At 35.4% G+C, this 17158-nt stretch overlaps 1 protein-coding gene across 1 annotated transcript; it reads left to right on the forward strand.

The window, feature by feature from the left end:
• Nucleotides 1-12247: 12247 nt before the first annotated feature.
• Nucleotides 12248-16900, forward strand: LOC130974896 (putative E3 ubiquitin-protein ligase LIN-1). Its single transcript, XM_057899735.1, has 7 exons — nucleotides 12248-13264; nucleotides 13347-13473; nucleotides 13564-14528; nucleotides 14619-14766; nucleotides 14853-15107; nucleotides 15592-15901; nucleotides 16749-16900. The coding sequence occupies exons 1-7, from the start codon at nucleotides 12294-12296 to the stop codon at nucleotides 16898-16900; spliced, it is 2928 nt and encodes a 975-aa protein (XP_057755718.1). The 5' UTR covers nucleotides 12248-12293.
• Nucleotides 16901-17158: the final 258 nt, after the last annotated feature.

Raw genomic sequence — 17158 nt, forward strand, 5'->3', positions numbered from 1 at the left:
GTATAATCAGTGACCACACTTCATCTCTTCCCATGAGCAATTAAATCAAGGAATTGGGCAATTGTTCAAGCTTAGAGAGATTGGATTGCTAAGGAATTGGGATCCAATCACTTAAGATTGCCAAGGAGATCAATGAATGCATTGATTGAGGAAGAGATGAGAATGAACTTGATCCAGAGAATGCAACATCTCCTGAACCCAATGATTTCCCCATTTCTGATCTTACCCATTCTCTTTACTTTCTGCCATTTATTTTCATGCTCATTACCCTAAATCCCCATTTAAGATTCTGCACTTTAATTTCTATTGTTTACTTCCAGTCATTTAAATTTCTGCAAGTTCCCAATCTAAATTCTGTTTAGCTCAACTAGCATATTCTTCTAACTAAAGTTGCTTGACTAATCAATCCTTGTGGGATTCGACCTCACTCTATTGTGAGTTTTACTTGACGACAATTCGGTATACTTGTCGAAGGGAAATTTGTTGAGAGACAAGTTTTCATGCATCACCAATGCAAGCGATCAATAATAAACAAAGCAATTAACCATAAGAACATAAAAGAAACATCAATTGCATTAATTGAAAACCCAATCCAACATAAGCATCCATATACTAAAAAGAGGCACAAAAAGGAAATTAACAAGGAAACTAAGAGAATTACACTACTAGAGCATGAAAAATGTAGAGAAAACAAGATGATAACAAGAAATTGAGCTTAGATATAAGATGAAAATAATCCAAAGAACCCTAATTTTAGAGAGAAGAAGGAGCTTCTTTCTCTAGAAATTAAACTACATGATACCTAAGCTACACTAAGTGCTCTCCCCCTGTCCAATCTTCAATTCTGCATGAGATAGTCCTTGGAATCAGTTGGATTTGGGCCTGGGCAGCTCAGAAATCGCCCCCAGCATTTTCACTTTAATGAGGTCACGTGCGAGCACCGACGCGTACGCATGGGTCACGCGTACGTGTCGCTTGACATTTTAGCATCCACGCATACGCGTCGCGATGCGACTTCATATCCACGCGTGCGCGTCGATGGATGCACTCGAAATCCTTTATTTTCTGTGAGTTCTCCACTTTGCATGCTTTTCTCTTCACTCCTTTGATCCTTTCCTAGCCCTTTTTAATCCTGGATTCACTAACAAACACATTAAGGCATCTAGTGGAATTAAAGGTGAATTAAAATTACCAAATTAAAGGCCTAAAAAGCATGTTTTTACACTTAAGCACCAAAAATAAGGGAGAATTACAAAACCATGCTATTTCATTGAATAAATGTGGGAAAAGGTGATAAAATCTCCCAAATTAAGCACAAGATAAACCACAAATTTGGGGTTTATCAATTACTTAATTTGAGTGAAACCAGTAATAAGAGAATGGTTGAGGCTTCGGAGATGCTTCATTCTTCTGGATAACGCCACAGACAAGGTCAGATCTCCTATTACAGACTCACACTGAACCCATGTAGAATGAGGATGAGTGTCACGGATCATCTCATTCATAAGGTTGAAGAAAATACCTAAAATCATAAAAAAACACACAAACTCAAAGTAGAATCAAAAAATATGAATTTTTCACTAAAACCTATGAAAATATAATAAAACTTAAATAAAACATAATAAAAACTATATGAAAGTAATGCCAAAAAGCGTATAAAATATCCGCTCATCATGGGTAATGAGGTTCATGTGGCGCTAAAGCTAGAATCATTGAGCTTCATTATTCGATCTGAAAGATCAGACCTTGTCTGTGGCATTTTGAGTATGATCACAAAAAGGAGAATGAATTGCGTGAGCTTCATCCTTGTTCATATTGAATGACCACTAACAACGACGTTTGATATGAATTAGAGGAGATTAACTTGATAAGAGGATATGAGTTAATCACTTAAAGCTTTGCCATAGAACAAATCACCCGTTGTTAAAGTAGTCAGTAAGAAGTATTAATTTAGAAAGATCAAGTACCTCCAAGCCTTAACTGGTTTCTTATTATTTCTACGTTAATTATTTATTGCTTTCTTTACTATTTTGTCTTATGCGCCACAATGATAACCATTATCTTTCTATTCGCCTGGCTATGATCTGCAAGATAATCATTGCTTGGTCAATCCAATAATCCTCGTGGGATAGACCCTCACTCACCATAGGTATTACTTGGACGACCCGGTACACTTGCTGGTGAAGTTGTGCGAGTTCAATTTCGCACACTACTCAACACCAAACAACACCAAGAACACTCTATAACATGAAAAACAACAAGAATCAAAGCTAGGGTTTATGGTATTGAACTAAACACAAGAGTTTGGTGATATCTTACCTTGCCCAAAGAGTTTTGGGCTAAAACTCACTACTCACCTAAGTTAGATTACACCTAAACAACAAGAACACAAAAAAACTCAACAACTCAAAGAGCCATTTTCGAAAATGACATAGGGTAGAGAAACTAGGAAGAAATGAATGAGTTACCACTTTGTTTAGTAGAAACTAAGAGCTCGACAAGAGCTTCGCGTGGCTGTAAACGGCTCATCAATCCAAGTACCGTAGCTCAAGATATGGCTCAGAGAAGAAGATGATGAATAGTGTCAATAGTGGACACCCTTCTCTCTCAATCTCACGACCCTCTCTCCCTCTTGTGTTGAAAATAAGCTTTCTTGGCTCATTTATGACTTTATATAAGTTGGGATTAGACCCAACTTAGGCCTGGTCTAACCGCGTAGCATTTTTTGTTCGTTTGGCTCAACTTTGGGCCAACCTTTAGGATAAGTGCCCGCTTTGCTATTTCAAATACTTTTCTAAGATTTTCTACTATTTTATTTTCCCTCACGCAGTACTAGACAGACTTAAGCTGGTACTACCAACTAATCTACCGGTACGCGTTTTTACGCGAAAAATTTCAAAAGAAAATATTTTTCCACTCAGAAAAATCCACTGACTCCAAATCTCACATTTATATTTTAGAAAAACATTTTTAAATTTTTGAACTTATTCCGGGCCATAAAATTATTCTATTATACTTAAGCGGTATTTTGTGAAAACTCCGATTCTTACAAGAGGCAGGTAATCTCCAGGTTCAGAATCCGGAGGCAGTGATCTCGGATAACGGGACGCAATTCACAGACAAGAAATTTGGGGATCAAGCAAAAGTTCCCTTCAGTAGATCATCCACAGAGTAATTGTCAGGTTGAAGTAGCGAACAAGATCATCCTCAAAGGATTGAAAAAGCGACTTGACCAGCAAAAAGGGCTCCTGGGCAGACAAGCTAGCTTCGGTCTTATGGTCTTATAGGACAACGCCGAAATCTTCCACTGTGAAAACTCCTTTCCGACTTACTTACGGAATTGACACGATCATTCTCGTAAAAGTTGGGGAACCATGTCCGAGGCTACTCCTCAGCGATGGTGAAGAAGCAGTCGAGAAAGACTTGATTGATGAGATGAGGGAGATGGCCCATTTGTTGGAAACCGCACTAAAATAGAGGATAGTGCTTCGATACAATGGGAAAGTTCTTAGCAGGAGTTTTGAAGAAGGTGACTTGGTCATACGGTGCAACAATATCGGGATGCCCCCCCAGGAGAAGGCACGCTGGGAACTAATTGGGAAGGCCCACACAGAGTGAGAGAAGTCATCGGAAAAGGCCCCTACAAGTTGGAGAGGTTGGATAGGAGTGATAAACCACTATTTTACGGTTTATTTTGTATTGAATTGAGTGGATTTTATCAACTATTCACAATTATCTATATAAATTGCATGTTTTTAAGTTTTCTTCCTAATTTTGTGCTATGATTGAAAACATACTTCTTTGGCCTTAAATTTGCTAGTTTTAGTCCTCTCTTATTACCATTCGATGTCGTGATACATTTGTTAAGTATTTTCAGGGTTTATAGGGTAGGAATGACTTAGAGGATAGAAAAGAAGCATGCAAAAGTGGAAGGAATACAAGAAATTAAGGATTTCAGAATCTGGTAGCGACACAAACATATAGAAGAAGCATACGCGTGCCTGGTGCTGCAAACAAATGACGCGCACGCGTGGATGACGTGTACACGTGACCAGGAATTTGTTCAGTGATGCGTACGCGTGGCTGACGCGTACGCGTGACAAGCAGCCCGTGCCTCACTTATGAGAAAACGCTGGGGGCAATTTTTGGGCTGCTTTTGGCCCAGTTTCAGGCTCGAAAATGAAGATTAGAGGCTGCAAAGAGGGATGAATCAAGAATTCACAATTCATTCATACACACTTTAGGTTTTAGATGTAGAATTCTAGAGAGAGCGAGAGGCTCTCTCCTCTCTCTAGGTTTTAGGGTTTCTTCTTTCAATTTCTCTTAGGTTCAGATTTCAGTCTTATTTTAATTTAGCTTTCTCTTACTTGTATTTGTTCTGGCACTTTAGTTATCTACTTCTCTTATTGATTCCTTTATTTTGCCCATTTAGTTTATGATCTCTTCTTGTTAGATTCAATTTCCTTTTAATGCAATTTGAGGTATTTCATGTTTATTGCTTCTTCTTCATTTATTGTTATTGATTCTTTGCAATTGTTAGTCTTAGATTTTACATTCTTTTATTACTTTTCTATGCTTTTATTATGTGCCTTCCAAGTGTTTGATAAAATGCTTGGGTGGATTTTAATTTAGATTTTTATATTTTTGACTTGGATTGATTAATTAGAGACTCTTGAGTTGTCAAAGTCTCTTGTTGATTGGTAATTGAAGATTACCGGTTAGAGGTTATCTAAGTGAAGGCAATTTAAATTTACCATCACAATTGACAATGATCATTAGGATAGGACTTCTAAATTCTCTTTCCTTGCTAAGAGCTTACTTAGTTATTAATTTATTTTCTTGTTATTTACATTCCTTGTTCAACATTTAAAAACCCCAAAAATACTTTTCCATAACCAATAATAAACACACTTCCCTGCAATTCCTTGAGAGACGACCCGAGGTTTGAATACTTCAGTTTATTTTATTGGGTTTGTATTTGTGACAAACAATCTAAATGTTGAGTGAGGTTTAATTGTCGGTTTAGAACTATACTTGCAACGCGATATTTTTGTGAAAATATTTGCTGACATTTTTCCTCCATCAGGGAGAGACATCCCGAGGACGTGGAATGTAGCAAACCTAAAGAGGTTCTACTCATAAGGAGTGACCTTCCGACATAGCAGTTTTTTCTTTCCACATTAACCCTATTTACAATATACTGTTTCTTTTTAGTTTCCCTGTCCGTTTGTTATTTCCTTTTCGATTGCCAATTTCTTTTTACTTCATTATTCCTGCAGTTAAATACTTTTCATATAAACGCATATGCACTTTCATTAACATTAGTGAGAAATTCTTTCTCTCAACCTCAACACGAGGATACGGTAAGGGGTCCTATTGAGCTCTATCAATCGCTGGGTTGAAATAACCACCGTTCTAATGGCAACTAGGAATGATCACCCTGGAGGCCAATGTGAACATAGTTAATGAATGCTCGACATGTTATGGCTTACGACTAAAGAGCCAAGCAGAAGCAACAATAAAAGTAACCAAGAAATTCCACGAGTGAAAATGATTTAAAGAAAAAGGGACCACATCAGCCCGAAATAAATTATGTAATTAGCGTCATACCAACGAAGCGATAAGAAAACATTTACAAAACAAGGCACCATGTTGGCCCAACAAAAGGAGAATACAAAGTTCATTTGATACAAGCAGAAATACAAAGTTGCTTCCTCAGGATGTCAACAATCTTGCCATCCTTAATGGTCTTGAAGGCTCCAATCGTCGAGGTGTCGAAGTCAGGTGACAGTAACTTAACTTGGGTTTTAATCACTTCCTCAGTACCTCCTATTGCATCTCGCACATTCTTGATGGTTTCCATGTTCTTCTTCTTGAGATTGGTCACCTCAAGCTTAGCGGTGTTAGCCAACGCAACGGCGTCTGCCAACTTCTTCCCATATCAGCTGCCTTGGACTCCGCTGCTTTCGTCCGACCTAAAGCGGCACCGAGTTGGCTTTCCAAGGTGAGCTCCCGATCGGAGAGACAAGCCACCAACCCGTAGGCGACTTTTAGCTTTTCCTGAGTTTTCCAATTTATTCTTCGCAATCTCTGCCTTAACTTTCAGACTGTCAATGTTTCTTGAAGCCACCCAAAGCTTACCATCTAGTACCCCAGCACTGGCCAACACAGGCTCAACTTTCCTTGCGATAGTGGCGGCACGGAGTTGGCAGCAGTAGACCCACTTTGCCTGGGAGGCCAGGTCCCCGTCATGGAAGAAATCCTCAGTCCCCGGTAAAAGCTAAGAGTCGATAAACCTCCCAGCGTCAAAGTTCCATTCCATCACAGTAAGTGTCCCTTCCGGGCTAGAGGTAGCTTTTCTTTTCTTGGGATTTTCCAAGATGGTCAGCTCGGGATCGGTGTCATCCTCAATGTTTTCAACTTAGTTGCCGACACCAGCACTAGAGTCGGGAATTTTCTCGGTAGCAGGCTGGGACTGGACCTCAATAGTGGGAGAAAGTGGGACCTCGGCAGAAGGAGTCTCAAAATTGCCCCGCTATTTCTTGGGAGGAACTGGGCCATCAAATCGATAAGACTAACTTGCCCAGCACCTATGGATACTGAAAGAAAAACAAATCCAATTATTATAAACTACAAATTATGTAAAGTATACAAGTCGGAAGAAAATGAGACCATGAAAACAAGGTATCCCGGATACTTACCTACGTGACTCCTACCGGTTTTGCAACCACCCATCAACAGGTGAGGGTTGAGGTTATTTCCACTAAAAATGGCCAATAGTATGTCGGTAATGTTCTGATTTCTCTGACTCAACCTTTCATAAGTGGTTTTTATCAAGAAGTTGGTCCCAGCACCAAAACTCTAATAAGCCAGTATGCGATGTTCCCCCTCTAGGGTGAGCCAGAAGGGGTGCCGACCTTTGGCGGGCCGTACTTTGAAAAAAATTTTCTTGAAGCCATGGAGCGAATCCTTGAACAATCTGAAGATCCGTCGACCCTACAAGGCTCAGAACGACAAAGATTCTTTTTTATGTTTCCTTCCTTTGAAGGGTTGGTCAGGAGGAAAAGGTAGAAGAAAAATTCTACAGAGGCTGGGAGATTTAGGTAGTTGCACACCATCTCGAAGCAACAGATGGAGGCCCAACTATTTGGGTGCAATTGCGAGGGTGCCACATCGCACCGGTTCAGAAGGGAAATTACGAAGGGGAAGAAAGGGAGCCGAACTCCCAAGTTGATGAACATGGGCTTGTACACCTACTTCCAACGGCAACCCAAGTAGTGTCCATGTTTATTTGGCAAATGCACTCCCGATCTTTAGGAACGAACACCTTGTAATTGGCCTTTCGGGGCCACCCCCACACAATAAGTCGGCGTTACAAAATTTTTGTAGCGCCTCCAGGGTTATCTTGGAAGCCGTGTCTTTGACGTTGGATGTGACCTAAAGATAACGATCTACGGTGACCCTCGGAGCAGGATGCTGTGCCATACCTACAATGGGGGCACCACTTAAGTTAAACTCGACAGGTTAGAAAATTGGAGGAAGCTATAGGTCCGGAAAATCGGAGGAAATTGAAACTAAGGCTACGTTCTGCTACGTCTCTATTCTACGTTAATCCATGGTCGATTAAAAGCCTAAAATAAAGAATTAGACACCTAATGGTAATCCCCCTATGATCTACCTAACAACGACGTGCTTAACCCAGGCAAGAATAGATAGAAATAACATAAAAGGTACGTAGTAATAGCAGCAAAACTAAAAACTGAACAATAATCATCTATAGTAAAAAGATAAAGGCGGATGAGAATCACCAACCACGGGCCAACCACGGGCTTCAATCCTCACGGTTGGCACGTTGGGGGCACTGTTCCGGCCCAGCCCACTAACACTCTGGGTCTAGTCACGAACCCCCGACCCGACGGGTTCACTGACCTGAGCCAAGAGGCGATCCGCGCGTCACCTCTCCCTACCACGAGGAACCTAGACAGCTAGCAGAAGCTTCCAGGAAGGTGGGCCTGATCACGAGGGGCCCACCCGAGCACGAAATATAAATAGGAAGGGGCCAAACCCCTCCCTACAGTTATGTCATCCATCTTACCCTAATTAGCCACCTTTTCTTACGGACACTAACTTGAGTGTCGGAGTCCTTGTAGGTGGCCCCCACCCGCCATCCAGATGTCATAGCCAAGCTCCCTTGTCCCAGCTCGCGCTCAGGTCTCGACCCCTTCACGTCTCTGCTCTAGCGACAATCTGACCCAATACTCCAAACTCCCGAGCAGACGAACAGTAGCCTACATCCAATCTCCACTACAATGATGGTGAAATTTTCACTATCTTTTCAAGTATTACATACACCAATTCCCAAAGATTCAATCTAATCCAATAAAGGACAAATCAATTTTCTTCTAAAGTTTGACTTGACTAGGTTCACTTCCTAGACTCTCAACACACTAAGTGCTTACCTAACTTTGCAAAAAATACCTCTCAGGTATATGATACAGAACAAAAATACAATCCAAAGAGATAAGACATAAATCTTGACTTTTCTCTCCAAGTACATCTTTTTGCCTTTTTTCTCAATGGCTTTTTCTAAATACCTCATGTATATGCCTTTTACCACTGAATAGAAACTGAGAAAGATATAACATACAAATGAAATATTCAAGAATAAACCATGAAGAAAATGATGTAGAACAACTATGATGCTATAAGATGAACTAGATTCAGCACTCTCAGATGTAGCTCTCCATTTTGGCAAAATATTTTTTTGAAGTAAAAGCATTGTCCAAAACATTGAGCAAGAACAGTAGAGAAACTCTCAATAAAACTCAAACTCTAGTTCACTCTCCTTGAGCAAAACTGAAGTTGATTTTTCTTTTTGTATTTAGCTTTGTTTCCATAGCTAGGGCTTCAAAGTCAGCTTCTTGAATATTGAACCAACTGAAATCTCCCTTTCTTTTTCTTTCATCAGAATAGAAAATCAGAAATTAGATATCAAAGCTAATCATAGGAGAGGAGAGATGAGCAGTGGCAACTTGCTTCTTTAATGAATTTTCCGAATCCAAATTCTTAATCTTGTGCTTTGGCCTCAAGTTTCAATAATAGTCATTGATTCACAGCAGATTAAAGTAACCTCTACTTTCTTCATATTACTCGAAAATGTTGTGCAGAAAGAAAGGTAAAATCAACAAGTAATTAACTTACATGTTTATGAAAATATTTTACCTTTTTTATTTTGCTTGACTTGAACATCTTACTTTCGGCTAATTTTAATTTGACATAACCACCAGAAAATTTAATTTGTACCATATCGAAATCACCATATCACCTCTATAAGCTAGATGCTATTCATTTTATGAAAATAATGGACTGGACTAAATGCTTGATCCAAGTAGCTATAGTTCAGGTGCTTGGTTTTGTTGTTTTTAGACTGCACACTAATATTTGGGTCTGTAATACCAAAGAAACCTTCAAAACACTTTTGAATTTTTCACTCATTTATAATTATATTTGTCATCACCAAAAATGTTATTATTATGTACTAAACTCAACAATTTACTATCTCGCACATTGCATAGGCCTCTAATTTATGGTTAAAATTTAAAACAAAACTGACCCACGTAACGAAGTCAATTATATATGGCAAGCTTCACTTTAAACAAAAGGGTAAAAATTTTGGGGGCCAAATTTGGTCTCTAAAATTTTAAATGTTCTATTTTTGTTCTAAAAAATTTTAAACGAATTTAATGTTGTCCTACCATATTAAATTTCATACTAATAGTTAACGGAATGAGTGACATAGACATTAATAACATTACTAGTTAAGTCATATCTTTTTCCACATGTGTTAGAAAAACATAACGAAAACCTTCTTGTAACACTTTTTTTTTTCTCAATTTTTTTCGTACAAAACTCTAAATTCTAACAATCAATCATTAACACTTCAAAATTAAAGAAAAATTTTTTATATTAGTGATCATTGGTGGATAGATTTTACTTACATACTAAAATCAAATACTATTGACTCTTCAATATACGAATTGTTTATATCAAATTTAATGGTGGAACAATATTAAACCTGCTTAAAACTTTTTTTAGAATTGAAACAGGACGTTTAAAAATTTTTAGACTAAAATAAAATATTTGAACCATTAGAAACTAAATTAAAATTCAATCTAAATATTGGGATCAAAATGATACTTTACCCTAAACAAAAATATGCCACTAAACGTATTATCAATTAAACCATTACTTTGTTTATTGACAACCAGTTTCTCTATCTTAATTCTTCTTGAAACTCTTGATAGAACTTAGGTTGCATACTTGCATTTGGTTATAAAGATATGATAACATAGGACATTAAAAACAAGATACGAAAAATAGAAATAAAAAAAGAGAAATAATACTAGACAGTTTTTAGAATTTATTGTTTTAGGCCATTGAGTTTAACTATAAACACAATTTTTTTAGTTTAATAATCCAACAACATATTTTAGTCTATATTTTTAAATATTTATGATCAAGAATAATAAATTCTGATAACTCTCTAGTATGTTTTTGTATAAAAATTAATATTTTTATATTTTATTTGATAATAAATTAAATATAAAAAATAATAAATTATAAAAATTTAATTTATTATAATTGTTTTTATAAAAATTTAAAAAAAATATAATTATAAAAAATGATTGAAATAATAAATAAAAATAAAAAATAAATTATATTTTTTATTAATATTCATATTTTTATAAAAAAATAATATAAAATATATTAATTTAATATTTTAAATATAATGTTTATATTAATATTTCATCCGTCAAATATAATAAAATTTTATATCTCTATCTTCGGTGCAAAATTTTAGTGCTGTCAATGATGTTCCACTATTTTTCTACGACAATATATCCAAATGAATGAGACAAATATAATCAGGCATGTACGAAGGGACATCCTTTTTCCATGGGAATTATCAGTTACTGGTAATAAAGATTCTTCTTTGTTCTCAACTCAATTGTTATCGTAAATTTCTATTTACAATTTTGTTTCCATTCAAATTACTTATTATAGAATTAAGTTCTGTGATGAGACTTGAGACACACACAAAAGGAATTAATTTTTAAAATTATATATTATACAATCAAATAATATACATACGCATATAAAAAATATATGAATATAGAAATTAATATTGTTCTCCTTTATTTAATTGTCCCTCTTCTTTGGCATTGCATTCACAATTTCACATGATCTAATGAGATCTTTTTAGAATTTTATACCCTTTTACTCTTGCTTCTTACATTTATTTATTTATTTAGTTTTATTTTTTTGCATTTTCTTTTCATTTACATTCCTTCCTTTCTGTATTCTATTAGACCATCTCAGTTCAAAGAACACATCAAGTAATGCACTGGTACAAAAAGAAAAAGAGAATTTGCGGTAGGACTATTTACAAAGAAAAGTGAGAAAAATCCAGAGATAAAATCCAGTCACAATTCAAGTAATGTGCTGGTACAATTACACTTCATTTTGTTTATATTACGTACTACTTTTCTAGCGTAACTAATTCAAATTTTACTAATTCAGTTATTTTGGCCCATTATGCATGTCACTTTTTAAAAAATATCAAATTTTGTTCTCCAAAATTAGATTGATAAATCAATTAATCTTTAACTCTTTTATTTTTAGAAATGAAATTTTTATCAGTCTCCAGCCAACTTTTCATCTATATTTATGAGTTTAAATGTGTAATATTAATGTAAATAGTTATGTCTCATTCTTACATTATAACAATTATTTGATGTTAAATACTTAATTAATTAATTTAGATGCCAAATACATCAAATAAACCAATTTCAAATACCATATTGACCGCATTTAAAAGATATCAACTCACAAGTCTCAACCTCAATTAGTCAATACAGTATTGACTAAATTGAATATTACTTTAAACTCTTTTTTTTTTTTTAACAAAACTTTAGAAAATAAAAGAAACGGAACACTAATTCATGATGAATCCCCGCATAGCCATTGAGTATCACAAAACTTTAGATAAGTTGAACACCTATCCTTCTAAGTTTCTAACTCGCTTCAAGTTGGTGCCATTAAAATTGAGGGGAAGGAGAATATGATGGATGATTAACAGAAGACAACATTTTGAATTTTGAGTTTCCAAAAAAGCCACCTTGTGTTGTTGTCTTTATAGCATTGTAGCTTAGCTGTCATCGTTATTGGCTCTGAATTCTAAGAACGTGCTTCCATTCAACCTTATTACTTCTTTTTCTCCGAATTCTCAAAACATGGCTTCTTCTTCTTCCCTCAGAGACCTTCTCAAACAAGAAGGCTTCCACCACCGTACAAAACCCAAACCAACCATCCCTTTCTACCTCTGCCATGATAACAACAAAACCGTCACAATGCAAAAAGAAAGGCTTCTTGGTTCCCAAGCATCGAATTCGATGGCTTCGAGAACCGCAGGACCACCAATGGATGCAGTTGCCATCAGAGCAGTCATTGCCATCCTCAGTGGCTACATTGGAAGATATGTCAAAGACGACTTTTTCCGAAAAACAATCAGAGACAAATGCAGTTCCTACTTGGCCACAAGAAGAAACAATGGCGGCGGTGGTGGTGGTGATGAGATTCTTGTGACCATGGAAATCGGTATAGAGAGCATAGATCAATTAGTACAAGATCGCGAAGAAACAAGGAGCCAGATGAAGATCAAGAGTCTGAGGAATTCAATTGAGCTTCTAACCATTGTTGCTTCATTGAATTCAACAACTTCAAGAAATGCTGAAACTTGTGGTATACCGAATTCTCACCTCTCCGCTTGCGCTCAACTTTACATGTCAATAGTCTACAAGCTTCAGAAGAACGATAGGATCTGCGCGCGCCATCTCTTGCAAGTGTTCTGCGATTCGCCATTTTTGGCTAGAAATTACTTGCTTCCTGAGCTATGGGAGCATTTGTTTCTTCCTCATCTTCTCCACCTTAAGATTTGGTACGCTGAGGAGCTTGAACGGCTTTCTTTTTCGAAGGACTTTGGTGGCGAAAAGGAGAAGAGAATTAAGGCTTTGAGCCGAGTTTACGTGAATAAATTGGATACAGGGACTGCTCTCTTTGCTCTGTATTACAAGCAGTGGCTTAAGGTTGGAGCTGGTGAGCCTCCTCTTCCAATTGTTTCATTGCCATCAACGATTACTTATGGATCGTCGCGAAAGAATTCGACGGATTCTTTTGCTTCTCATTCCTCAATTCGGCCAAACTTGTGAGTGGCATGTTGTATGATTCACAAGAAACAACTTTGTGGTAGTTAACTAATGTTTGTTTATGGTTTGGTTGTGTAATAGGTACAAGGAAGTATTCGGCCCGAAACTAGAACGGAATTCGGTTACTCTTGATGAACGGAATGGTGTTTCGACAGTTACATGGGGTTCTGGCTTTGGAACTGATGAACACAAGTGTAGTTCATTTAAGGTAAGTTTTTCAAGAACCTTCAATTCATAGCAAAACTATAAAAATTCAGATGCATTTTGAAAAATGTAAAATTATCCTGGCCTTTTATAGAAGGGAGATATGTTATACATTGGAAGACCATCGAGGCGAATCGACGAAGAATTAAGGTCTGAGTCGCAGCGATTGGACTATTTTAGATGTCTTTCTTGCCGGAACATTCGAGCAGAAAGCTTTGTGCACAGCAACTATGGATCCAAGAATTCTTCATTCGGAGAAGAAGAAGAAACAACTACTTTTCTTTCAAGTGAATTTGTTGGAGCTGTTACAACTCTATGTTCATCGGATACTCTAAGCGAATGTGAATTCGCGATTCGTGTAATCACCGGAGCTTGGTTGAAATCTCATGGCAATCCTCTCATTGAAAAGGCCCTGAGACAATACAGAGTAGTTGAGGCTATCATGGAGGTACTATTTGCATCAAGCAAAGATGAGATTCTAGAATTTTCTATTTCAGTTCTTGCAGATTTGGTAGCAAGGAACAATGCAATCACAACAATTATGCTGGACTCCGATCCGCAGCTAGAAATCTTCTTGAGACTTCTTAGAAGTACTAGTCTTTTTCTAAAAGCCACGGTTCTGCTTTATCTGTCAAAGCCTCAGGCTAAACAGATGTTATCGCCGGAATGGGTGCCATTAGTCCTTAGAGTGTTGGAATTCGGCGAAAAAGCGATAACCCTCTTCGCAGTACAATGCAATCCTCAGGTGGCAGCAATGTATTTATTGGAAAAACTTCTTACTGGTTTCCACCAAGATAAGAATCTAGAGAATGCTCGAGCAGTCGTTTCACTCGGTGGATTGACCCTGCTTATGAGAAGAATAGAGGATGGAGAGTTCAATGAGAGAAACAAGGCTGCTTCAATGATTCACCATTGCATTCGCGCGGAAGGAAGCTGCCGGAGTTTCTTAGCCGAAAATATAAACAAGTCTTCTTTGCTAGAACTCATTGTTCTTGGCAATAGTAAAAATTCAAGTGGTTTTGCATTTTCTGTTCTAGCTGAGTTACTCTACCTTGATAGGCATGTGTTTCTTTGCTTTGATTCTGTTCCATTAGAAAGTGCTTGTATTTATTTGTTTATTTATTTTTTTCTTTCTTGAAATCATAGCAGAACCTGCAAGATTTTAAGTTTCTTAAGGGGAATTAAAGATGCCTGGGGTGGCTTGAGCACAATGCACATTTTGTTCATTTTCCTTAAGAAGGCACCAATAAAAGAACACCCTTTAGTTGCAATCATACTATTGCTTCTTGATCTCTTGGTAATTCTTTGAACTTTATTGTATCTGGCTTCTCATTGAATTGGTGACCATGGAAGAGTTCATAAATGATAGCAGTTTTGTTGCAGGAAGATCCTTTCAAAGAGAGCTTCTATAGAGCAGAAGCGATGGAGGCAGTTATGGCAACCTTGAATTGTGAAACATGCAATGATACAATACAAGAGCAATCAGCAAAAGCTCTACTCTTGTTAGCATGTCACTTTTCTCATGATGGAGAATCCCTGATTGAAAAATCACTTCTACAAGAAGCAGGTTTCCAACAACATTGTTTAGGAGATTCCCATAATGCCAAAGAAATTGTTGTCTATGATTTAGATCACAAGGTAAGCTTTAAATTTTCAATTCCGATGTGATCATCTGATTGTGAACTTGTATGCATGGTTAATGTAAAAATGTTTTATCATGGTTGTGATAATCAGATCAAATCAGTCGATTTGACCGAATTAACTTGAACCCGTCATCAAATCGATCCGAAATAAAAATCAATTGTAAAAAATCAAAAATAAAAAAAACTGATAAATCAGTCATACCAACTCCGATTTTTAGCAATTAACAAATTTCATATAATTTAACACAAAAAAATTATTTTTAAAAAAAAATTATATTATATATAAATATATTATTTTATTATATCTAGTTTTATTTCGGTTAAATTTTTTAAATTTTTAACTCAGTTAATTTTATTGGTTTAATAATCAATTTTATTTTTAGTACATTGTGTTTTACACAAATATTCTATTAGTTAACTGTTGTTAGCAAATTAATCTAATTTAAAACTATATGTTGGTTTTATGTTGTGTGGATTAGGATGAAGAGATAGAAGAAGGTGAAAGTTGGAGAAAGAGAGTAGCCATTGGTTTGTTCAAAAGTGGGAATAAGAATTTGATATTAGCACTTGCAAATTGTGTAGCCAATGGAATCCCATGTTTGGCAAGAGCAAGCCTTGTAACAATTTCATGGATGAGTAGGTACCTCCACTTGGTTGAAGATAGAAAGTTGCAAGAAATGGCTCTCTCTATCTTCACTCCAAAGTTGATAATATCATTGAGTTTTGATAAGGATGCTGAGGAAAGAGTGCTGGCCTCATACTCACTACTATGCCTTGTGAAAAATTCAGGTATATATGAAATTTGTTACTTTGTTAATGATATAAGGTTCTAAAGTTTTAATAGTAAATATCTTTTTAAATACTTTATAAAGTAGAAATAGATTAAATGAATGACTAATGCCATGAGACAATAACACAAAATTATTTTATCTAACTTATATTCATAATTTTATCTATATAATATCTATAATTACATGTTTATTATATTTAAAAGGGTAAAATATATTTTGTTCTTGAAATTTATCAAAAATTTTAAAAATATCTCTAACTTTTGTTTTGTTTCAATTTTGTCCTAAAAATTTTTTATTTGCATCAAATATACTCTTGACAACTAAATTTTCAAAAATTTTAAAACTAATTCAACAATAATATATGACAATTATCTCTGATTTGCTTGTGTTGATGATTATTCTTGTAAAATTATTGCTACATTAATCCTAAGTTTTATGAAAAATTAACCGTTAGGAGTATATTATTATTTAATACAAATCGAAAATTTTTAGGATAAAAAAAATAAAATTTAAGAATATTTTTAAAATTTTTAATAAATTTTAAAAATAAAAAATATACTTTATTCTATCTAAAATTATTAATTTATTTTAGTAATAATTAAAAAGTACAAAACAAAAAAATTAATGCATTAAAAAAGAACAAAAAATTTAATATGACCCTATGGTTTTTAAGTTATAGCTCCCAGCCATTATAAAAATGGATATCTTAATGTATTAAAACTTTAAATAAAATGCAATCAATTCTCGCTTTATTTAATAATTAAGAAAATATGTAAAAGTTTTTTTTTTTTGGTCCAATTCATTATGTTTTACATTTGTCTTATCGTTTGGCAAATTTGTAGCAGGATGTGGCAAAGTACTACCATCATTGCTGGCTAATGCTAATAAGGCCTCATTAGGGTATCTCCAAAACCTCTCCCTTGTGACGTGTACTGCCAATGAACTCATCTCAATAATCTCCAAATCAAATGAAAATATCCATGTTGTTCATGAATAATTGTTCATGAAGAAATTAAAGTTCTATATAATGTTTCATTTTATGATAGTACTAAAATAGACTATTGATGTTCGTCAATAAATTATAATTCAAATGACATAATTTTTTTATATTTATTTAAAAAATTACAAATTTAAATCTTCTTATCTTTTATTAAAAAAAAATAAACTATTGATGTTCACAAAATTTATCTCACCAATCAAAAATGAAAGTGGACAAAATAAAAGATGAAAAAAAGTGGGTATTTAAAGTTTAAAG

This window comes from Arachis stenosperma, chromosome 4 (assembly GCF_014773155.1).
Source record: "Arachis stenosperma cultivar V10309 chromosome 4, arast.V10309.gnm1.PFL2, whole genome shotgun sequence".
NCBI lineage: Eukaryota > Viridiplantae > Streptophyta > Magnoliopsida > Fabales > Fabaceae > Arachis > Arachis stenosperma.